Below are 24,553 nucleotides of genomic sequence, written 5' to 3'. Positions count from 1 at the left end.
ACATGTTACTCCTATGGATCAATATTCTGCAAGATGAGTTTGTCAGGTCGGAGGTCAAAATTTTGGCAAAGGACAGGGGATCCTTTGCCAAGGAGCTTGTGTCACAAAATCTTTTCTTTTCTGTTACTGAATATGCCCACTCCCAAGGGAACAGTTCGTTGCGACAGAGTACAGTATCTTCCACTCCATTAACTACCTGGGATTATGTCAGTCTGCAAAATGAATTATTTTGAGAAGCTGGGACTGAACAGGACAGATGGTTTTTCAACTTCTCAAAAGCCCTTTTGCAGGCCAGTGAATCTTCCTGGGGGCTACTGGCCTTAATTATGTTAATGAGGGGAACTGCTACCATAGAAAACCCTGGTACAAATCAGCAGTAGTAAAGTGTATGTCCCCAAAACCTTCAGACCGGTTTCTTTGTGGCTGGGATAGGGCATGCTTTGAGAGCCTGGATTTTGTCCACTAGGAGGCAGTCTTGGACAGGTGTCTGGCCTGTTCAGTATTGCCTGAATTTTTGGTTCCCGTTGCTGTCAGTCTCTTTCCCAAGAAGGCTAGTTCCATGGTTTGAAATTAACATCATTTCAGTGTAAGAGTTTTAGCTCTTACAATTTCCAGTACTCTCCTCCGTGGGTCCTGATGTTCAAAGGCAGTGCTGCCCCAAATCAGTATATCATCAATGTACACTCTGACATCTGCCAGAGCTTCCAGCATTTGGCTTCCTGGACAGTGAACGACTGAACCTCCACAGAAAGGCAGCTTAGTCTTCAGAAGCAGTATCTGCTAATCAGTGGGTAATCGGTGTGTTGAAAGTGTAGATTTTGGAGCACTCTCAAAGACAGAGGTCCCCAAAGTGTGGGGGCATGTAGGAGCATCCAGGGGGGCACAATGGGGCCTGGGCCCTCCCCCAAGGAAGTGTGGGGAGGGAGCGACACCCAGCCCTTCCCCATCCCCAGCTCTGCTCTGGGCCCACTCCCAGCTGTGCCCCTGGCTCCTGGCCCTGGTCCTATCACCAGCCTTGGTGTGGCTCCACTCTGGGCCCGGTGCCAGCCCCCAGCCTCGGCGACTGGCCATGACTCCATTCCTGACTAGTGGCTGTGGCTGTGGCTGAGGCTGGGAGCGGAACCACACCTGGCCGTAGATCTGGCTTCTGGCCCCCAACACAGTCTGACTACGACTCTGGTCCTGCCCCCAGCCTCGGCTCCTGGCCACGGCCCTAGACCCACTTCCAGACTCAGCTCAGGGGTAAGGGAGTGGCACGACCTTCAAAAGTTTGAGGACCATTGCTCTAAGACAGGGGTCTCAAACATGTGACCTGCAGGGCTCCTGTGTCCCCCCTGTACCCCTTTGCCTACCCGCAGGATTGCCCCCTGTGGAGTTGCGAGCCCTGCGCCGCTGTCTGAAGCAGCTGGCAGCACACCCCTTCGGGGGGGGGGGGGAGCGCGGGGAAGGAGGCAGAGGGCTCCTGCATTGCCCCCTTCCAGGCACTGCCCCCACCTAGCAGATCAGTAAGAGTAGCGCACACACAGAACCCTGAGCCCCCCCTCTCCCCCAGGGGCTGCAGGGACAGGGTTCCAGCTGCTTTCTGGAACGGAGCAGTGCGGGGGCCAGGGCAGGCAGGTATGGGAGCCTGCCCTGGCCCCAGTGCGTGCCGCTGCTGCCCCGAAGCCACTCTAGGTAAGCAGCGCCGGGCTGGAGCCCACATGCTGCACCCCCACTCCCTGCCCTGAGCCCCCTGCCACATCCCACACCCCAACCCCCTGTCCTGAGCTCCCTGCCACATCCCACACCCCAACTCCCTGCCCTGAGCCCCCTGCCACATCCCAACCCAACCCCTGAGTCCTGAGCTACGCACATCCACACCCCAACTCCCTGTCCTGAGGCCCTGCACTCCCGCACCCCAACTCTGCCCTGAGCTTCCTTGGCCGCATCCCACACACCTCCTGCACCCCAACCCCTGCAAATCCACACCCAACCCCTGCCCGAGCCGTTGCTACATCCACCCCACTCCCTTCCTGGCCCCCTCCACATCCCACAACCAACCCCCTTCCTGACATCTGCCACTCCAACCCAACTCCCTGTCATGAGTCCCCTGCCAATCGCACCAACTCCTTGCCCTGAGCTCCCTTGCCGCCATCACCACCCCCCTGCACCCCAACCCCTTGCCTGAGCTCCCTGCCAATCGCCACACTCAACTCCCTGCCTGAGCCCATTGCACATCCCACACCCCAACCCCTAGTCTGAGCCCGCCACATCCACCACTCCTTCCTGATCATCCCACCCTGTCCTGAGCTCCCTCATTGCACATCCCACCCCCCCTACCTGAACCCTCCTGCCAACCGCATCCTGCAGCTCCACTCCCACCCAACTCCTTCCTGAGCCCCCTGCCACATCACACACCCCTCTGCACCCAACCCCCATCCCTGAGCTCCCACATCCCAAACCCCAACTCCATCCTGAGCCCCCTGCCACATCCCACATCCCTCTTGCAACCTAACTCCCTGCCCTGAGCCCCCTGCTGCATCCTACACCTCTCCTGCACTCCCTGCTGAGCCACCTGCCGCACCCCTCACCCTCTTGCATCCTACCCACCAATGCCCTGCCGCACCCTGTACACCACCTGCACCTCAACTCCCTGTCCTGAGCCCCTGCCACACTCTGCACCCTTTCTGCACACCCTGGGGGCAGCGTTGAGGTGGGGACTTCAAGGAAGGGGTTCGATTGGGGCACGGAAGGGGTGGGAAGAGGTGGGGCAGAGGCGGGACTTAATGGAAGAGGTGGAGTGGGGATGGGGCCAGAGGCAGCGATGGGGAGTGTCACTGATGCGGCCCTCGGTTCAGTGCACCAGTCCTCATGTGGCCCTCGTGGTCATTTGAGTTTGAGACCCCTGGTCTAAGAGGATCTGCCACTACTTTGCCAATGCATCTAATTTGCTGAGGAGTTTGGCTCCTGCCATCTCAGAGAGTAGTTCACTTCTTGTGGCCAAGTATACTTTTGCTGTTTTGTTCAGCACCATACACAGTCACAGTCTCCATCCTTTTTTCTCTAGTTTCTAAGAAGGGAACCCAATCTGCCAGCTCTTCTATTCTCCAAATCATACCATTTATTGTCATGTTTCACAGCTCTTCTTCTACTCTCTTTCCTAAGGGGTGTGAAGCGTCACATAGTATGTACCATAGGTTCTGCATCTTCTTCTAACCGCTTAATGGCTGTTACTGGGAGGCACCTGTTTCTTAGGAACACCTCTTCATTGCTGCTCTGAGTACTTTTATATCTGGTTCTGCCTGTCTTCCTGTCTCTCTGAGGTTTACGCGTCCTCTTCATGAGACCAAACTCCTGACGCATGTGTAGGCCCAAGGCTGGGCTGGCCTCTGTACCACCACAAACTCCTGCTTTATTGTTTTCCATTTGTACTGAAGTGTCAGCATTCACTCTCGCAACGCTGGCATTGTTCCTCCATCAGAGTCTTCACAGACGCTTTTGACTCTTCCACTTTTCCGTGCTCCTTACATCTCTATTTCAGTTTGTGTTATTACATTTATTTGCAACCAAGTGTCTATCTTGCGTCTTGCCAATCTTTCGAGTTTTCACCTTCCTCTATTTGCTTTAGAACAGCAGTTCCTCTTCACCTGAGGAATCCCCTTCTGCATTTAATACATGAACGTTCCTGCTTTCTCTGCACATTTTAGTATAATGGTTGGGTTTATTACAGTTACTACATATCTGCCCAAATGCTGGCTATTTTCTATAATCAGACTGGTTGCCACATCACTGACGTTGTTTCCTGCTTTCCATTTTTCTGTTCCTGGCCAGAGTAATTTCTGGGAACTTTTCTCTTGTTGGTTTAGCTATAGTAACCAATGCAATATGCTGTGTGCTTCTCTCTAGCCCTTTTGTTTGCCTTGGTTTGTTCTGCTGCCTGGCCTGTACATAGGGCCCTTCGTTTTCAGTTTTCATTTAATTTAATTTTTCCCAAGATTTTAGCAGTGTTTATTACTACAACGAAAACAGGTGAAAATCAGTGCAAAAAACTATTAATAATTTTTCTAGGTAAATATCGGGGTTTATTTTGGTGGATGGAAAGACTGGGGAGAAAAGCATTCAGTAGATTAATGCTTTGAATTCCATTCATCAGTGTGGTTTGCTGCAGAACTAAAACAGAACTCAAAACACAAGGCCACCTCTGCGTTTAAGAACACAGCACATCTCTAATCCCCAAAGAAGGTTTTTCATTTGAATAAACAGTTTATTGTTGTAGACTTAGAACTATTGGCCTATAACTATATACATTTAATAACTGGGCCACACCATTTGCAGTGCATATACTCAACTTCATCCCTTTCTCCTAGTTTTGTTTTTTTAAAACTTTTGAATATTTCCTTGTGTTCTGTAACGTATTCTGACACAGAATTTCGTTTTCTTCCCATTTTAGTGTGTCAGATCTTTAACCTGTTGTCTGCTAACAGCTTGAAATGTGTACAGGGTGGGCATGAGATTCATCAGTACATTCAGATGCGCACGCACTTTGGCACTTGCGTGCCCGCCCGTTTATTGTGTGTATCTTCTAGATTAATACATAGCCTGACTTCAACAGGCAGCTTCGCATATACACACAGACTAATGTATGATCGTAATACATTGATCTCATGTCATGTATGGTATTTCCCTAATAAAACATGTTATTTTTTATATCTTTGAAAGATACAAAAGTAGGGAGAAAATCAGAAAAAACAGAATAATACTTTTTGAAAACCTGGGAAATTTTCAGTAAAAATCAGTTTAAACTGAAAAAGTGGCTTACCTAAATATATTGCCCTTTCTAGTGACAGATCCATCTCCCTTCATAACCATTCACACCCCAGGATAATTTGGTCTTTAATGAGAGAATCTTTTACGATTCCATGGTCACAGGACTGATTTTTTAGCTTTAAATCTCTGACAAAACTCGATTGTTTCCCTTCATTCTGTGTTCTTGTCCTGACCCATCTCTCTCTCATAAGTAACATTTTTTTCTAAGAACACAATGAGCCTCAGACATTTTTGATATTTCTGCACAACTTTCCCCTCTTTCTCCACCACCATCTGGGACTTCTGTGCCTGTCGCAGTAAGGATCAAAGCAATCTTTGGCTTCGCCTCCACTTTATTTGTCCCTGTGGCTGACTTCCATAAGCAGCTCAGACTGCTGTCTGAATCCTTTACAGGCATATCCTCTGATTCTCAGGGTGGGTGGAGAATTACTTGTAGTTGTAAAGGCTCTGGAGCAGCCACTGTAATGTGACCTCTCTCACTGGGTCTTCCAGCATGCCGGGTGCCTTCCACTGCTGGTACCATGTGGTATCTTTCTGATGAGCAGAGATGTCAAGATAAATCCTTTATTATGGACACTATGTACAACATGCAATGAGGTAACCAAACTGCCAACTGCTCTGTATAGCTGCAGCCTGCAATTGTCCTGTCCTGAGCTGCTGTTTCTGCCCTCTTGCAGGAAAAGTGCCACAGGAAAACCAGAAAGACTTCAGGAAGCGGCACATCTCTATACTGACTACTGCACCGATCCTGCCAACCCCCTCTTCCCAAAATGAAACCATCCACCCCATAGTCGCTGACTTACAGAGATCCTCGAGGGTGCTCGACCCCCTCTGTGCCCCAGGCCCTGCCCCCACCCTTCCTCCAAGCCCCCACCCTGCCTCTTTCTGCCCCCCTCCTCCCACCTGTTCCTGCTTCTCCCCCTCCAATGGCTCCAGCACACCATGGAACAGCTGATCACAGCAGGCAGGAGGCGTTGGGAGGAGGGGGAGGAACTGATCAGGGGGGCGACGAGCAGGCGGGAGGCACTGTGGGGGAGGAAGAGGCACTGACCCAATAATGGGTACTTAGCACCCACTGGCAGCCCTATTTTTTTTCCGTGGGTGCTCCAGCCCTGGACTATCCATGGAGTTGGTGTCCATGCTCCACCCACCCTTGCTCCTCTCCCAAGACTATCCTCAAAGGAAGCATGTTTAACTTTGCTTCAGGAGGGCACAGAGCCATTGCCCTGCTGTGAGCGCTTTCTTTGCCTCCTATCCCGTGTGGAGTTTCTGGTGGGAAATGAGGGAGTCCTTCACCTTGTAGCTTTTCCCACAGACAGAACATTGATAGGGTGCCTCTCCTGTGTGAACTCTCTGATGTACGATAAGAGCTGAGCTCTGAGTGAAGCTTTTCCCGCACTCAGGGCAGTCATAGGGTTTCTGCCCCGTGTGGGTTCTCCGATGCCTAATAAGTCCCGAGCTCTGACTGAAGCCTTTCCCACAATCGATGCACTTGTAGGGTTTCTCTCCCGTGTGGGTTCTCCGATGTCTAATCAGGCCTGAGCTCTGACTGAAGTTTTTCCCACACTCCGTGCATTTGAAGGGCCTCTCTCCAACGTGGATTCTCTGGTGTGAAATGAGCTCCGAGCTCTGCTTGAAGCTTTTCCCACAGTCAGCACATTTATAGGCTCTCTCTCCAGTGTGGTTTCTCTGGTGTACGATGAGGCTGAATCTTTGCTTGAAGCTCTTCCCGCAGTCGGTGCATTTATAGGGTGTCTCTCCCGTGTGGATCCTCTGGTGTGAAACCAGGTTGGTGCTCTGGGTGAAGCCTTTCCCGCAGTCATTGCATTTATAAGGGGTCTCTCCAGTGTGACTTCGGTGATGTACGATGAGGCTGAATCTTTGCTTAAAGCTTTTCCCGCAGTCGGGGCATTTGTAAGGGGTCTCTCCCGTGTGGATTCGCTGATGTTTACTGAGGTCTGATCTCTGCCTGAAGCTTTTCCCACACTCAAGGCATTTATAGGGTCTCTGCCCTGTGTGGATTCTCTCATGTATAATAAGATTTGATGTCTGAGTGAAGCTTTTCCCACATTCGGGGCAGTTATACGATTTCTTTTTAGTGTGGATCTTCGGCTGGATCATGGTCTCTTTAGGATCCTTCAAACCTTCTCCTGAATGAGTGGATTCAGCCCGTCTCTTCCTTGGCTGGTTTCCCTTCTGCCTTTCTGACTTGCACCAACTCCCACAGGCTTCTCCTTGCTTGGGTCTCTGGGAAACATTTCCTTTGGATCTTCCCAATACCGTCCCATGTGGTTCCACTTCCTCAGGACCTTCCTGCTCAGGATTCTCCTCCTTAATCTTACTCATCATCCCATCACCTGCTGGGCAAGAGAGAGAATCCAGGCAGGAGTCATTCCCTGTGCCAGGGAGAAAAGGAACCTCAGAAAGGGAAATGGGAACATAAAAACATAAGAATGGCCATACTGGATCAGATCAAAGGATCATCTAACCTGATATCCTGTCTACCAACAGTGGCCAATGCCAGGTGCCCCAGAGGGAATGAACAGAACAGATAATCATCAAGTGATCCATCCCCTGTCACCCATTCCCAGCTTCTGGCAAACCGAAGCTAGGGACACCATCCCTGCCCATCCTGGTTAATAGCCATAGATGGACTTATCCGCTATGAATTTATCTAGTTCTTTTTTGAACCCTGTTATAGTCTTGGCCTTCAAAACATCCCCTAGCAAAGAGTTCCACAGGTTGACTGTGCGTTGTGTGAAGAAATACTTCTTTTTGTTTGTTTTAAACCTGCTGCCTATTAATTTCATTTGGTGACCCTAGTTCTTGTGTTATGAGAAGCAATAAATAACAACACTTCCTTATTTAATTTCTCCACACCAGTCATGATTTTGTAGACCTCAATCATATCCCCCCTTTAGTCGTCTTTTTTTCAAGCTGAAAAGTCCCAGTTTTATTAATCTCTCCTCATGTGACAGCCATTCCATACCCTTAATCATTTTTGTTGCCCTTTTCTGTACCTTTTCCATTTCCAATATATCTTTTTTGAGATGGAGCAACCACATCTGCACACGGTATTCAAGATGTGGACGTACCATGGATTTATACAGAGGAAATATGATCTTTTCTGTCTTATTATCTATCCCTTTCCTAAGGATTCCCAACATTCTGTTCGCTTTTTTGACTCCTGCTGCACTTTGAGTGGATGATTTCAGAGAACAACCCACAATGACTCCAAGATCTCTCTCTTGAGTGGTAACAGCTCATTTTGACCCCATCATTTTATACGTATTAGGAAAGGGGGAAAATAAATCAAAATAATTGTCAAGGAGATCAAGCAATCAGGAGCTGAATTCCTCTCCCACCAAACAAACAAACCCAAGAACCTCTCCCCAGAGGCAAGGAGAGACCAATCCAATGCCATTTCCCGAGTTAAAACTCTGAGGGAAGGGAGCTACTGTGAGGTCTGAGCAAGGATGAGGAGGGGAATATTCAGCCCTGAGCAAATGGAACCACATAGAATAGTATCGGGAAGAACCAAAGGGAAAATTTCCCATAGTCTCAAAGGGGGAAAAGCCTGTGAGAGTGAATGCAGGTCAGAAAGGCAGCAGAGGAATCAGCCAAGGAGACAGGGAGGTTTGGAGGACCTTAATGTGATCATGATCCAGCCACGAATCTTCACTAAAGAGAAACGATATGAACGTGCTGAGTGCGGGAAAATCTTCAGTTAGCGCTCAAGCCTTATTAGCCAACAGATGGCCATCAGACATTGCACTTGCAACAGAGGATTTTTCAGGACAATGATGATCCGAGTGGGAATTTCCACAGAGACTGCAGGTTTGATGCTTGCCCATGTGAGAGGACTGGGCCATATTGACTGTATCTGGAAGGCAAAGGCCACTGAATGACTTATGAAGGTGGACCATAGGATGGTGTAAGTGGGAATCACCCTCCACTATGAAGGTCAAGACCTTGGAGAAGAGACGTGTGCTCTCTTGGGTCACCAACATCATCTGTGAAAAGAACCCCTCTTAGTTCCCATTGAGTATGAAGAAGTGAAGACTCCATTCATTGGCTATACCTCCCTGACGAATATGCTACTGTCTGAGAGAACTCTGTGGGCATGAAGAACCCTGACCAAGCTACTCCATTGCCTGGTTCCTGTAACTACAGTCATGCGAGTCAAAGATCCCAAAGAACCAAGCAGCAGGAGAACTGTGAACTCTTTTCTTGTCATCATAAGGGAGAGATACTTGTTAGGTGTTTACTGAGGGAGTTTTTATCTTTCTGGGAAATGGCATCATTAATAGTTCCCTAAACTCCAAGCCATCTACATCATTGAGTGCCACACGAGAAAGACATGCTACTGGACACTGCTATTGTTAGCTGTAAGGCTGGCTTGATAATCTCCTCTGTTGTGATATCACTTGTAAAATGCACACACTTTGTATGTGTGTGAGTGAGTAGGGCTAAGAAGAGTAGAACAATACCTATCATGGTGAGATTTAAGAAATAAGTAGTAGCAGTGAAGCTGTGGATAAAGAAACCAATTTGGTCTCTGTACTTCCTTCAGACTAGCCAAGCTCAATTTACCACTCCTTGGTGGACTCTCTCTTGGTCAAGGTCTAAAGTAAAAAAAAAAAAAAAAAGAAACTCTTGTCCTACACTCACTAAACTGAGGGTGTGTCTACACTTAAAATGGTGCCACTATGGCGCTTCAGTGTAGACGCAACCTACGCCGATGGGAGGGGTTCTCCCATTGGCATAGGTAATCCACCTCCCCAAGAGGTGGTAGCGAGGTTGACAGAATTATTTCATCAACCTAGCTCTCTTTACACTAGGATTTAAGTTTTCTTTTTGTCAACCTCAAGATTCAATTAGCTGCTGCATTAACTTGACATTATAAATGGATAATCCCAGCCAATGTCTTTGTTAACCCATCGATGTACTGAGTAAGGCCAGGTCTACACTAGAAACCTAGGGAGGTGGTGGAATCTCCATCCTTAGAGGTCTTTAAGGCCTGGCTTGACAGAACCCTGGCTGGGATGATTTAGTTGGGGTTGGTCCTGCTTTGAGCAGGGGGTTGGGCTAGATGACCTCCTGAGGTCTCTTCCAACCCTAATCTTCTATGATTCTTACATTGGTTTAACTATGGCACTCAGGGGTGTGAAAAATCCACAACCCTTTGTGACCTCACCCCAGTGTAGACAAGACAAGAGAATTCCCCTGTTGACAAAGCTACCACCTCTTGGGGCATAAAGCAATACAGTGGCTCAGCTGCACTGGTGAAGTGGTTTAACCATAGACTAGCCTTAAGTCTCAATAATGACCTTAATTTTATCATTGCATTGTTTAATTTTAAATTAGTTGAGTGAAGTTATGGTTGTTTTAGCCTCAGAGTTTAATTTATTATTTCCTTGCTTATCTTTTCTAATGAAACCCACAAAAAGTACGCAGCAAGGGTTTATTCTTTCCAGTTGCAACATGGGTACAGAATCACAATGCATAAATTAGCTGAGCTACCCAAGACCCCCCAGAAAAAGGGCTGAGAAGTGAGCTATTCTTTATAAGGGGTGGTGGTGAATAAGGCAGGCAACTTATCCGGTTAGGGGCACTCTACATCTAACCCAAGAGCTTAAGAACTGAGGAAATTCCTGGGATATCAGAGAAGACAAGAGACATAAAACAAATGTTTTATTTAGAGTTTGTCTGGAAAGAAGAAACCTACTGAGGTAAAAACTTCAGCGAGAGATAAAGACTCCCTTGACACCTGAAATTCCAGAAACATGAGACCGCATCGTGCCCCAGTCATCAAGAAACAAGGAGAAAATCCCACCAACTGCAGTTATTACAGGAATAATCACAGGGCATCTCTACACTACAAAATTAAGTCAACCTAACTTATGTCAGCATACGGTTGTTCAGTAATTAGATTGTCTGAACGTGACACTTTGCTCATAGCTCCTCCTGATACCCTCCCATGTGGTTCCACTTGCTCAGGACCTCCCTTCTAAAGATTCTCGTCCTTGTCCTCAATCACTGTCCCAACAGCTTCTGGGACAGTCAGGGGATCCAGACATTCTCTGTGCTGGGGGAAAGGGAGCCTCAGAAAGGAGAATGGGGAAGGGAGGGAAATAAACTGAATCAACTGCTGGGGAGATTAAGAATCAGGAGCTGAATCCTGCCCCCCAAATCGTTCTTCAGAAGACGGAGAGGAGGAAAGCAATTTTGCCTCCACATATCATCCGAACACTCAGGGGGAAGAGAGCTACTGCCATGTGCCATTCAGGATGGGTAGGAAGCCAAGCATGAGGTCTGCCAAGAGGATACAACATTCTGACCTGGGTGAGATGAGGCAGAGGAACGAATGGGGCCTTTGTGGGAATTCCAGCTGTTTACATCAACGATGGATGGTTTCTGTATCACTTTAACCAATTCCTCACCTGTGAGGGTGTTCCTCAGGGTCACACTTTCCTCAGAGTTCTGAGAGTCTGGGACCCACAGCTCTTTTCTCCATTTCCTCCAGGAGATCATGTCGGGCTTGGGAACTGGAAAACCTGCTCCCAGGAAAGAAAACAGGCAAGATCAAGGCTTCACAGTTGTGTAGTACCTTACATTTGTCTTTGTTGAATTTCATTTTGTCTGTAGCCCCGTTCTCCAATTTATCAAGAACCCTCCCTAGCTTTGCATTATCTGCAAATTAGATCCATACGCTTTCTATTTCTACATCCAGGTCATTAATAAAGGATGTTAAATAACACCGGACCCAGAACAGATCCCTGTGGAACCCCACTTGAGACCTTTCCCTAATTGGACATCATTCTATTAATAGTTACTCTTTGGTTGCGGGTATTTAACCAATTTTGTATCCACTTGATGATAGTTCTGCCAAGCCCGGATTTCTCCAGTTTACCTGTCAGAATGTCTTGTGGGACTGGGTCAAAAGCCTTGCTAAAGTCCAGGTATATTATGTCCACCACATTTCCCCCATCCACCCAACATTGTCAAAGAAAGAAAGAAAGCTGGTCTGGCAGGATTTGTTCTTGGTAAATCCATACTGGCTGCTAGTGATCACTCCTTCATTCTCCAGGTATTTGCAAATTGAATGTTTTATACATTGCTCTAGTAGCTTTCCAGGTATTGAAGTCAGGCTGACTGATCTATAGTTCCCCGGCTCCAACTTTTAATGATGGCCACTATGTTAGCCCTTCTCCAGTCTTCTGGGACCTCTCCTGTTATCCATGAGTTTGCAAATATTATTGCCAGTGACTGAAATTTCTGCAGCTAGTTCCTTCAGCACTCTGTTGACTTGAACTGATTGAGATTAGTCACAAGATCTATGATGTGTTCTCTATTTATCTTGATCTGCATACTATTGTCTATAGTAACTTCACTAGTCATCTGGTCCTGTTATTTTTTGTGAGAAGACAGAAGCAAAGTAGGCACTGGGCAGTTCTGCCTTCCCATCATCTTCCGTTACCAACTCACCTTCTCCATTGAGCAGCGGACCCACATCATCCCTGATCTTTCTTTTTGTCTGACATACACCTCTACCTTGATATAACGCAGTCCTCGGGAGCCAAAAAAATCTTATCGCGTTATATAGAACTTGCTTTGATCCACTGGAGTGCGCAGCCCTGCCCCCCCCAGAGCACTGCTTTACCGCATTATATCTGAATTCATGTTATATCGGGTTGCATTATATCGAGGTAGAGGTGTATTTGTAGAACTCCTTCTTGTTGTCTCCAACATTCCTTGCCAGCTGTAACTTATTCTTTGCCTTGGCTTTCCTGATTTGGCCCTTACATACACACACACGCTGTTCCCATGTGTATACTTCCTTGGTGATATGCCCCTCCTTCCATTCCCTGCCTGTATCCCTTTTGGTTTTTAGATACTAAAAAGCTTCTTGTGCAGCCCCATTGACCTCCTGTGGCTCTTCTTATATTTCCTTTGCATGGGAATAGCTTGATGTTGACTATCTAGTATTACATCTTTTAGGAACTGCCAGCCCCCTTCAACTTCTTTTCTTCCCAATTAGTCTCTCCATGTGACCTTGCCTAATATTTCTCTGAGTTGGCTGAAATCCACCTTTCTGAAGTCCAGTGTCCTTGGTTTGCTGGTCCTCCTTTCCTTAGGATCTTGAATTCTATCAGATCATGATCTCTTCTTCCCAAGTTCCTGACCACCTTCAGGTTCGCAACTAACTCATCCCTGTTGGTCAAAACCAGATCCAAAAGGGATGACTCCTAGTTGTTTCCTCAACTTTCTGAACCAGAAAACTGTCCTCTATACATGCTAAGAAATTGCAGGACACACTATGTTTTGCTGTATTAGTCTTCCAAGTAGATATCAGGGAAGTTAAAAGCCCCCATCAGTACTAACTCGCAGGTTTGCTAATCCTGTTACCTGTTTGGAAAATGCCTCATCACTTCCTCTTCCTGATTTGGTGATCTATCATAGACTCCCCACCATAACATTGCTATTGTTCTTTTCCCTTTTATCCTCACCCACATACCCCTGGTTGAGAAGCACTGTACTAACTAATTGAGGGCATGTGGACCCCGCCCCCCCGGAGGTATGCAGAGGTCTTCCAAGGGGTACATCAGCTCATCTAGATACTTACTGAGTTTTACAACAGGCTACATAAAAAGCACTAGCGAAGTCAGTACAAACAATTTTCATTCAGACAATGACTTGTTTATACTGCTCTATGTACTATACACTGCAACGTAAGGACAATATTTCCAGTGGATTTATTTTATAATTATATGGTAAAAATGAGAAAGGGAGCAATTTTTCAGTATCAGTGGGCTGTGACACTTTTGTATTTTTATGTCTGATTCTGTAAGCACGTCATTTTTAAGTAACGGGGAACTTGGGGTAGGGAAGTCAAATCAGACTCCTGCCAGGGATACAGTAGTCTGGGAAGGTTGAGAGCCATTACATTAGTATATATCACCTATGCATATAGCTAGCTAAACACTCATACAGTCCCCTGCACTCCCATAGACTATGTATAGACCCAACAACCCTATACATATACAGCTCCTTGCACTTCTGCAGCACCTTCACAAGCTCACATCTGGCAACCTGCTACAGAACAGGAAAGGAGACCGCTGGCAGAGAGGGCAATCCCCCAATAGAGCATGTAGCCCCACATCCAGGAGAAATGATCGATAATGACTCCTGCATATGCACATAGCATAGCCCACACATCGGTAGCACAGACACCATGGCCTATGGAGCCTACTGAGGCACTGGGGACATCTGGTACATTTCTACAGTACATATAGCCACACAGCCCCTGGCATCCCTCTGCAGCACCCACAGTTGCATACATGGGCATCTCCTACTAAGGGCAAGAGGCAAGGGCAAGAGATATTTTTTCCCATGTGAGTGCATACATAGAAGTGTTCCAGCAAGGCACAACACCCTGTGTCTCTCTGTTCCTATAGCTCCTATCCACCTGAGATGCAGAGTGTCTCCTATTTCTATAGCACAGTGGCTCTCAGTGAGGGGTCTGGGGCCGGATGAGGGACCATAAGCAGGTTTCAGGGGCTCTGCCAAGCAGGGCCACTGTTAAGACTCACTGGGGCCCAGGAGAGAAAGCCAAAGACCTACTGCCTGGGTCTGAAGCCCGGGCTCCCTAGCCCTGCCACACAGGGCTGAAGGGGAAACCTGAGCAATGCAGCTTTGCAGGGCCCCTTGTGGCACGGGGCTCTGGGCAATTGCCCCACTTGCTACCCCCCAACGCCAGCCCTGGCTTTTATATGCAGAAAACCAGTTGCTGTGGCACAGGGGGGCCAGGGAGTTTTTACAGCATGTTGGGGGAGGGGCTCAGAAAGGTTGAGAACCCCGGCTCTTGCATCTATAGACCAACACAGCACAGCAGATACTCACATTCACGAGTTCCCATTTCCTTTAAAAAGCTGGGAGGGGGAGGGGAGATTTCTGAATCAGAGCTAGTGTGCCGTGTTTGCCAGGGGCTGCTTCGCTCTCTATGGTCCTTACCTGCTGGCTCCCAAATCCTAATACCTGAGGCACCACAGTTTAAAGAAAATATTTATCCTCGCAATACCCCCGAGTGACAGGAGAGTACCATTCTCCCCATTTGACATGTGGGAAACTGTGGCATCGAGCCTTTAAGCTCTAGGTGATACTAGAGGAGTCACACGAGTATCATAATGTCACCTAGGGGGTCCGGGTTTTTTTACCTATATATTTATGCTGCTATAAACGCAGCCAAGGATGCAGCCATGCCCAAAGAAGCCCCAACCCAGCACAGTCCGGTTAACTTCCCACACCCTAACCTAGCTCTGCATTTCTTTCTCCTGCGCCTCCCCTCCCACCATTATTCTCTCCCCGCCTCCTCTGGCCATTGTCCCTTTCCCGGGGGCACTCGCTTTCCCATAGCTGGATCAGTTCTTACCTGCAGGCTCAAGGGCTGGGTCCAGCCCCCGCAGAAAGTCCCCGGCTGGGCTCTCCCCGCACAGACCGGCTGGGGGAGCAGCGGCGGCTCAGTCCCGGCTCCCGGCTCACAATGGAGGCAGCAACAACTTCGAACAGCTCGGGTTAGGCGCAACTGCAATGCAGGAGCCGCAGTCTCTCAGCCCTGTGGTTACAATGATTCATGATTATGATTATTTGCAAAGCAGACGCACCTAGGAGCCCATATCTCTGCCTCCCCCCTGCCAACACCAGCTACAACCCGCCGCTCTTAGCTGATCCAGCCCCTTCCTGTGCCCCTCGATACCAACCCGGGCTGCAGCCCTCCCTGCGGCTGGGACAGGCTGCAAGCAAGGCCCAGAGCATCTGTCTGCAGAGATTAGGGGTCCCCTGGGGGGAAGTGGCGTGTGAAAGGGCCTACAGCGCACCCGCCCTGCGCGGCATTCCCCTGCTCACCCCCACAGGCTGCAGAACAATCAGATCCTCCCAAAGGGAGGGGGAAATGTGTTGGGATCCGAGCATGCTCAGTAACATCTGCTGAAACCTGCTGCCCTCCGTATCTGCTCCCCGCTATACAGTACATGGGAGCTAAAGGGGGAGGGGGTGTGCGCAGAATTTGTGCATAGGGCAAGACATGCCCAGAGGAGGGTGAAATAGCCAGGTGGAGGGAGGCAGGGCTCGCCGGGCTGAGCCCCAGCACCTCTAGGTTTGGCACTTCTGGGCTGGGCAGTTCCTAGTCCGTCTCCTGGCACCTCTGGGCTTGCGGGTTTCAGCCTTGCCTCCCCCCTGCAGCCACACTCCCTGTGTTCATCCCCCTTAACAATAACCCCCGTGACTCCATGCAAGTCCCTGCACTTTTCCTGCATCCTCTGCCCAGCTCCTCATCTGAGGAGCCCCCTCCACAGTGCACTCCTGTGAGGAGGGTTGGGGAGGGATAGCCTGTCTGTGCTGGACAGGCAGCCCCTGATTTAACAATACACATGAGCTGCCACCTGCTCACTTTACAGATAGATTAACAGAAGGCTCGCACCAGGTCAGTTCAGACAGAGGTGGCAATACTGATGAAATTCCAGCCTCACTGAAAGTGAGGGGAGTTTTCGAACCGGCTACAAGGGAGCCAGGATTTTACTCCAAATCACCAATCTGCTAGAGCTAGATTTTAGCCACTGGGCCAGGCTGCCTTTCAGATTGATTGTTCCACAAATAAGTGCTTTTGTGAGCCTACCTCTAACCATGCATCCGATGAAGTGGGTATTCACCCATGAAAGCTCATGCTCCAATACATCTGTTAGTCTATAAGGTACCACAGGACTCTTTAGTGCTTTTACAGATCCAGACTAACCTGGCTACCCCTCTGATACTTACCTCTAACCAGTTCACCACACCGTCTTCCCAGAGCCCGGGATAGCATTCCTGATCTCCTATTATCTACTGCCACGATTGCTGCTGCTGCTGTGTGTATCTATGTTCCAAACATCCATGTGAGGCTATGGCATGTTTTGGGAGGCAAGTGACGACACAGACCCCTTCACAGAGGATCCTTGCAGCTGATTGGTTATGGTGTCACAGCTAAATATGACTGGTTGCTCTTGGTGCTGTTAACTTTTGGTAGTTTGTCCAGCACCATTGGGCTCTTTACCTGGAATCTCAGCACTGTCAAACAGATGAACTTCCCAAATGCATGGAACACATGATAGTCAAATGATACCAGGGCGTATGTGGGGAATGGGCATCAACCATGGGTCTTGCTGGATAGTTCATTTATCTGTGGTATCCGCCTCTGGGAGCGAGAGTCTGGTAAATACCTTGAGCCCTATTCCTATCTGTTAGGGCTGGGCAAATCTGGAGCTGGAAATTTGGCTCCAGGATGAACCCCCCAGCAAATCCCAGAAAATCCCCTACCTGAGTTGTCTCCACTGCAGCCACTGGGAGGAAGGGATGGTCGGGAGCTAAACATGAACGTTATGTGCCACCTGTCAGGATGAGAAGGGGGTTTGGGGGACTTCAGAAGGGGCTTTCAGGGTTACAGTAACCAGACAGCTTTCACAGAGCACTATACATTTATTTTAGGACAAAAACATTACAGAGAACACACATCATAAAACAACCACTAGTCTGTGTGCATGCTAGCTTATCAGCTGTCAGCCATCTTCCACAGGGAGACCCTCTTAGCTTTCCAGTCCTTCCAGCAGGGTTTTGCCCTCTTGGCTACTATCTCATAACAAGAGATTTCAATCAGTTCAGGCTGGCCCTTTATACCTCAAGCTCCTTCTCTGACTCATGGGCCTCCTGAACCTGGTCAGAGCCAGTCTATGCAATTCATCCCAGGAGGTGGTGCTGCTCTTGGGCTGTTTACCTGCCCTGGCATCTTCAGTAATTAACCACCACTAGATTTAGTTCCTGGAGAAGCTCAGTTATCCATTCTCCTCCCCCCCCCACCCCTCCCATGGGGCAATCTTACAATCCCTACTTCCCAAAGGTACATACAACATTTACAGATACAAAATGCTGATTGCACATATTACAATAGTTTTTTACGTTTCCATGCTTCCAAGGCCTTGCATCTGTCATGGAGAGTGTTAGATTAAAGCTGCCTCCTTCGGTCTCCTGCTGCAGGACTAATGAAAAGCAATTCTTTCTTTTGTTAGCCTCAAGATTTGAGTACCTGTGGTATTCATTCGATTTGAAATTGGTTACAAAAAACCCCAGCATTGTTAATCCAGTGATGTATTGACTCAATCTCAGTTGTAAATTTGAAACAATACCATGATCAACTCCGTCTGAGCTGAGTGAAGTTATAGTAGTTTTAGCCTGTTATAGGTTTGTTTAATCTACATATTTGCTTGATTATATTTTCTAATAAAACCCATGCAAAGGACACAGCACTCGCTTGTTTTTTTCAAATTGCAGTGTGGTCCAGAAACACGAAAAAGGTAAATTAGCCAAGTCCTCTGAGAGCTGCATGGCCCTCTCCTGAAATTAAACCTTTAATCCTCACAAGAGATGTCAGCAGAAGGGCTGGGGAGTAAGTGATTCCTCCTCAGGAAGGAAACTGAACAGGTCTGGGGAAATTTTCCCCTGGCCCTAGAGCCCAAAATTTAGGGAAATTCCTGGGGGACCAAGACAGACAAGGAATGTTTTATAAGACATTTATTTGGGCAAAAAAGAAACCTACTGAGGTAAAAATGTCAAAGAGACAAAGACTCCCTGAAACTTGAAACAGACCCATGACAGCCCATCTCCCTGAACCTCTGTCCACAGAGGGGAGAATCCCTTCCCAGGAAGCTATTTCAGGCATAATCCCCTGCCTGAAAACATGGACAAGGGACTCTAGCTAACTCAGGAAAACCATCCCTCAACAGAGAGAGCTGGGAAGGGGCAGGAGAGTGTCAGAGAATAATACAATACAATACAAATAAATTGAGCATCACTCTGACATCCTGTCGCTTCAGATCAGCAGCTCTTGCTGTTTTATAACTAATTGTAAGTGAGTAGTTGTAAGCAAGACATGAGAAGTAATTCTTCCACTCTACTCCAGTTGAGGCCTAATCAGCGTGGAGTAATATGCCCAGCTCTGGATGCCACACTTCAGGAAAGATGTGGACAAATTGGAGAAAGTCCAGAGAAGAGCAACATAAAATGATTAAAGGTCTAGAAAACATGACCTATGAGGGCAGATTGAAAAAATTGAGTTTGTTTAGTTTGGAAAAGAGAAGACTGAGAGGGGACATGAGAACAGTCTCCAAGTACTCAGAAGGTTGTTACAAGGAGGAAGAAAATTTCTTCTTCTTAACCTCTGAGGACAGGATAAGAAGAAATGGGCTTAAATTGTAGCAAGGGCGATTTGGGTTGGACATTAGGAAAAGCTTCCTGTCAGGGTGGTTATGCACTGGAATAAATTGCCTAGGGATGGCTGTGGAATCTCCATCCTTGTCTAACCTGCTCTTAAAAATCTCCAAACACCTGTTAGAGATGGTCTACTTGGTCCTGCCATGAATGCAGTGGGCTGGACTAGATGATTTCTCAAGGTCCCTTCCAGTTCTATGATTCTATAAACTACAGTCCTGCAGGACCTCTCGCTGCTCCCTTCAAAAACATCCCCCTGCCCTCACCCCGAGGGGCCTTAGGAGCTGCAGGGACAACTCAGACGCAAACTATAGGAGGATTTTTGCCTTTTCTCTACATTGGAAAGTGTGTGTGTGAAAGCCACAGAAATGTCTCCCCAGTGATACCATCACCTGCTCCCCCGCAACCAAGTACCCAGTGTTTCCTCCTCCCCTGCTCATCACCGACCCCCTGCCCTCCCCAAAACCCAGACCAGCCACCAACCTGCTACCTTTACCCAGACCATCCTCAGATGAAACATGCTTCCAAAGGGAAGAGACCCATTGCCCCACAGGGAGAGCTCCCAAAACCTTCTACGCTGTGTGCACTTTCTGGTGGGACTTCAGCGAATCCTTCCCTTTGTAGCTTTTCCCACAGACAGAACATTTATAGGGTGTCTCTGCTGAATGGATTCTCTGATGTCTAAGGACTCCCCAGCTCTGACTGAAGCTTTTCCCGCATTCAGAGCAGTTATAGGGCTTCTCTCCTGTGTGGATTCGTCGATGTCTAATAAGTTGGGAGCTGTTACTAAACCTTTTCCCACAGTCGGGGCATTTATAGGATCTCTCTCCGATGTGGATTCTTTGATGTACGATGAGGCTGAATCTTTGTTTGAAGCTTTTCCCACATTCGGGGCATTTATAGGGTGTCTCTCCTGTGTGGATTCTCTGGTGTGAAACCAGGTTTGAGCTTTGAGTGAAGCTTTTCCCGCACTCAGGGCATTTATAGGGCGTCTCTCCTGTGTGAAGTCTTCGATGTTTACTAAGGTCTGAGCTCCGCTTGAAGCTCTTCCCACAGTCGGGGCATGTATAGGGTCTCTCCCCCGTGTGGATTCGTCTATGTGAAATAAGGGATGAGAAATTAGCAAAACATTTTCCACACTCAAGGCAGCTATAGGGCCTGTCTCCTGTGTGGACTGAGCGATGGGAAATAATGTCTGAGTTCAGCGTGAAGCTTTCCCCACAGTCAGGGCATTTATAGGGTCTCTCCCTCGTATGGATTCTCTGATGTACCAGGAGGTTTGATATCTGAGCGAAGCTTTTCCCACACTCTGGGCAGTTATACAGTTTCTCTTTCATGTGGACTCGTGGTTGGACCATGATTTCACTAGGATCCTCCAAACTTCTCCCTTGGCAAGTGGATTCATCCTCTCTCTTCTTTTGCTGGTTGCTCTTCTGCCTCTCTGACCTGCGCTGAGTCTCATGGCCTTCTTCTCGCTCAGGACTCAAGGAAACATCCCCTTTGGATCTTCCCGATACTCTCCCACATGGTTCCACTTGCTCAGGACCTGCCTGCTGTGGATTCTCTTCCTGGTTCTCACCCACTATTCCATCACCTGCTGGGAAAGAGAATCCAGACATGAAATGTTCCCTCTGCTATGGAGAAAGGAACCCTCAGAAAGGGGAACAGGAAAAGGGGGAACAAACCAAAATAACTGCTGGGGAGACTGAAAAGTCAGAAGCCAAATCCCCCACCCTTACTTAAAAAAAAACCCTTCCCCAGAAGAGTGGAGGGGACCAATTCTGCCTCCACAGCCTGTCTGAACACTTAATGGCAAGGGAGCGACTGCCTGGCCTCAGGGTGGACGGGAAGCCATAAGCAATACCTGACATGAGGATACGATGCCTGCTGAGGACTTGGGTTAGATGAGGCTGAATACTGGGGCGTGCATGAAGCCTTTATGGGAATCCCAGCCACTCACTCCAGTGACCGCTAATTTCTGCATCCATTTCACCAGCTCCTCACCTGTGTTCATGTTTTAAGAATCGCCCTTTCCTCAAAGCCCCGGAGATTTGGGATTCACGGCTCTGCCTATGGTTCTGGCTGGGAAATCACATTAGGTTTGGGAAACTGGAAAAATCTGCTCCATAGAAAGAAAAACAGGTGAGACTAGTTAGTCGGAGACAGCGTCATTTACAGATATCTTGAGTGGGTGGGAAAATATTCCTGGAGACCCTTTTGCGGGGTCAGATGGTTCCTGAGAGATGAGCGGCTCCCACAGGGAGCTCTACACACTGGGGGATGTTCTGACTCTGGCACGGAAGTTGTGCCATCTCTTACCCCTTTCTGAACCTGCCAAGACCAGAGCCCTATCCCAGCATGGACCCAATCCTGGGAAGGCAGAGACACGCAAAAATCTGTGCACCTTGGTTTAAAAACACAGTGAGGTACATACACCCTATCTGCCCCATTCCCTCCTACTTTAATATTGCTCTTAAACCAGAAAGTTTGGTCTCAGGAAAAAAGTTTCCAAAAGAAGCCCATGCAGAATGCAAGGAGCACAGAACACGCTGCCTTGAAAACTGCCTATGGCAGGGCTCGAACACACAGTGCCTGGGTCAGGGTCCATAACCACAGTACACCCCCTGTCACTGCCTGGAAAGCCTCTGGCTTCAACTGTGTACAGGTCTTGCTGCACATGTGAATTTCACTCTGCTAAGGGCATCACTTTGGCACATGCCGACCTGATGTTCCAGACTCTAATGTTAATAACTTTTTCAATACGGCTTCCCCAAAAGGGCATTGGGTGCCATGTACGAGCTGAAATAAACCCCAGGTGACGGAGATCAATTTGAGGAGTGGTTAGTGCCCTAGGTGTGCAAAAAAACATGGTAGTTGAATGAGACGAGGGTTTTTTTGAGTAAAATATTGCTGGGGGAGGGGGGCAGTCAGGAAATCCTTGCTCAAATGATCCTAGATTTGAACACTATCACTAACCTAGTACCTGTATGAGGCTCAGAAAATTTCAGGACAATCTGCAGACTGATTGTATCGCTCTCAGAATACAGCAGCACCTCAGAGTTATGAACACCAGAGTTACAAATAGATCGGTCAACTACTCACCTCATTTGGAACTGGAAGTATGCAATCAGACAGCAGCAGAGACAAACAAATAAATACAATACAGTTCTGTGTTAAATATAAATTACTAAAAAAAATAAAGGGAAACCAGCATTTTTCTTCTGCATAGTAAAGTTTCAAAGCTGTATTAAGTCAATATTCAGTTGTAAACTTTTGAAAGAACAACCACAATGTTTTGTTCAGAGTTAGGAACAACCTCTGTTCCTGAGGTGTTCATAACTATGAGGTTCTACCGTAGCCCACTGTTACACAGAAAATGATGCTCAACTCTAACAACAGCAGAGTTGTCGGTCTGCTATATTTCAGGTTAGTCGCATTCAATTTTCATTTTGTTACAATTCTGATGGATAACATTAAAATAAATATCAAAGCATATTTTCAGATTTTTATCTATTTATATTTTCACAGTGGTATAAAATTGGGGATGGTGGTCAGGCAATTATTTAAAGACAGCAGATAGGGTCACAGAATATGAGGGTTGGAAGGGAACTCAGGAGGTCATCTAATTCAACCCCCTGCTCAGAGCAGGACCAATCCCCAGACAGATTTTTACCCCAGTTCCCTAAGTGGTCCCCTCAATGCAAAGTTGAACTCACAACCCTAGGTTTAGCAGTCTGATGTTCAAACCACTGAGCTATCCCTCCCCCTTGTTCAGGCTCCAGAATGTAGAGCTTTCAAAAGTCCCATGTACCTTTCTTTTTCTCTGTCTGAGCTTGTCCAGCTACAGTGATCGCAGGATCCCGGCTACCTCGTCTCTGGGGAAAGCTCTTACCCAAGCTTTATGTAAAGAAAGAGACTTGATCACAATGCTGGGAAAATGCCTGGTCACTTCACCACAGTACAGACCTTGCCCCAGACCTGGAGAAGAGCTCTGTGCAGCGCCAAAGCTTCTCTTTCCCCTCAACAGAAGTTGGCCCAATAAAAGTTCTCCCTCCCCCACCTTGGCTCTCTAAACCCATAAAGACACTTTCACCAACTGCTAGAAAGGAACCGAACTAACACAGCCGCTTTGGGGGACGGGGATCCCCCTGACACTGTCCCAAGGGCAGCGCATCCCCCCAGCAGCGCGGGGACCAGGCAGAGGCAGGAACAGGCTTTTCCTCTCTCTGCTCCGCCCCTTCTCCCCAGGAAAGTCAGTGTGCCCCGGGCTGCTGCAGGGAATGGGCTGGGCAGGCCTGCGACCCGGGACCTCCCACCCCACTGATCGCTCCTGCTGCCCCTGTCTCCCTCCTGCCCCCTCCCCTCGGGCTGGATGACTGGGTGCCTGGCCCGGCCCGGGGCGTTCGCTCCCCGGAGCTGGCTCGGCTCCTGCAGGCGCTCAGGGGGGCAGAGCTGGGGGTCGGGGGTCAGGGAGGGCAGCAGCTCTGGGACTCGCAGACCCCCTCCCCTCCGGAGCAGAGCTGGGGCGAGGAGGGGCCGTTGGTGCAGAGTCACTTTCCTGCCCAGCCCCAGCCCCAGCCCCAGCCCCAGCCCTTCCCCCGGGTCTCTCCCCTCACCTGCAGGCTCCGGCTCAGGGGCTGGTGTCGGCAGATCCCGGAGCTGCCCCAGGGGCTGGTTCCAGCCCCCGCAGAAAGTCCCCCCGGCTGGGCACAGAGGGGGTCAGTACAGGTCTCTCCCCGCACAGACCCGCTGGGCAGCAGCAGCGGCTCGGCCCAGGCTCACAATGGAGGCGGCAGCAGCCGCAGTTTTTTCTAGCAGCTGCGATCACTGACCAGTCAGGAGCCGCGCGCTCCTGCTCTCGCTGGGATTGTGGCCGCATCTGGGAGCCCTAAACTCTCGCCTCTGCCTGCACCGGATACAACCGCGCTCAGCTGAACCAGCCGTTTCCTGTGCCCCTGGATACCAGCTCGGGCTGCAGCAGCTGGGACCAAAGCCTGGGCTCAAGCATCTCTTTGCAGTGAAATGTCCTAAAGCTAAAGCCCTTTCAGGCACCTCCCCCATCCGCCTTCAGGCCTGGCAGGCTGCAAATTAACATCCATGGTTCACATCAGGTCTTTTGAGCCCCCCCTCGGAGATCTGGAAAAGTCACATTTGCGCAGGCTGCTGCCCTCTCTGGCCATGGGACTCTGCTCCCTGCTCTAAGAGGAGGGGTGGGTGGATAGCGGGGCAAAGGAGGAGACGGCTCTGGGTTAAGGAGGGGCAGAGGGGAGAAAAGTTGCCGCACATAGGGTGTGTCATCTGCAGTGGCAGTCAACATGAGTTGTGGGCAGAGGTGCCCTGAGCCAGAGCAAGTGGGGCCTGCTCCCCGCCCTTCTGATTGCAGTCCCCACCCCACACCTCTTGCTGGGGGAAATGGTGTAGGGGTGTGGGGGGGCTTGCCCTGCCCCATCTG

The 24,553-nt window shown here is 48.8% G+C and overlaps 1 protein-coding gene across 1 annotated transcript; it reads right to left on the bottom strand.

The window, feature by feature from the left end:
• Positions 1-4,850: 4,850 nt before the first annotated feature.
• Positions 4,851-24,088, bottom strand: LOC116824969 (uncharacterized). Its single transcript, XM_075072052.1, has 6 exons — positions 23,718-24,088; positions 22,913-22,998; positions 21,106-21,220; positions 19,678-20,698; positions 5,710-6,985; positions 4,851-5,285 (listed from the first exon to the last, which is right to left on the bottom strand). Exons 3-5 carry the CDS (start codon positions 21,113-21,115, stop codon positions 6,058-6,060), a joined length of 1,959 nt encoding a protein of 652 aa, XP_074928153.1. The 5' UTR covers positions 21,116-21,220; positions 22,913-22,998; positions 23,718-24,088; the 3' UTR covers positions 4,851-5,285; positions 5,710-6,057.
• Between the last annotated feature and the right edge of the window lie 465 nt (positions 24,089-24,553).

Source organism: Chelonoidis abingdonii, chromosome 13, assembly GCF_003597395.2.
Source record: "Chelonoidis abingdonii isolate Lonesome George chromosome 13, CheloAbing_2.0, whole genome shotgun sequence".
Classification (NCBI taxonomy): domain Eukaryota; kingdom Metazoa; phylum Chordata; order Testudines; family Testudinidae; genus Chelonoidis; species Chelonoidis abingdonii.
The sequence above is the reverse complement of the archived record's forward strand: the minus strand, read 5'-3'. Positions and strand labels throughout refer to the sequence as shown.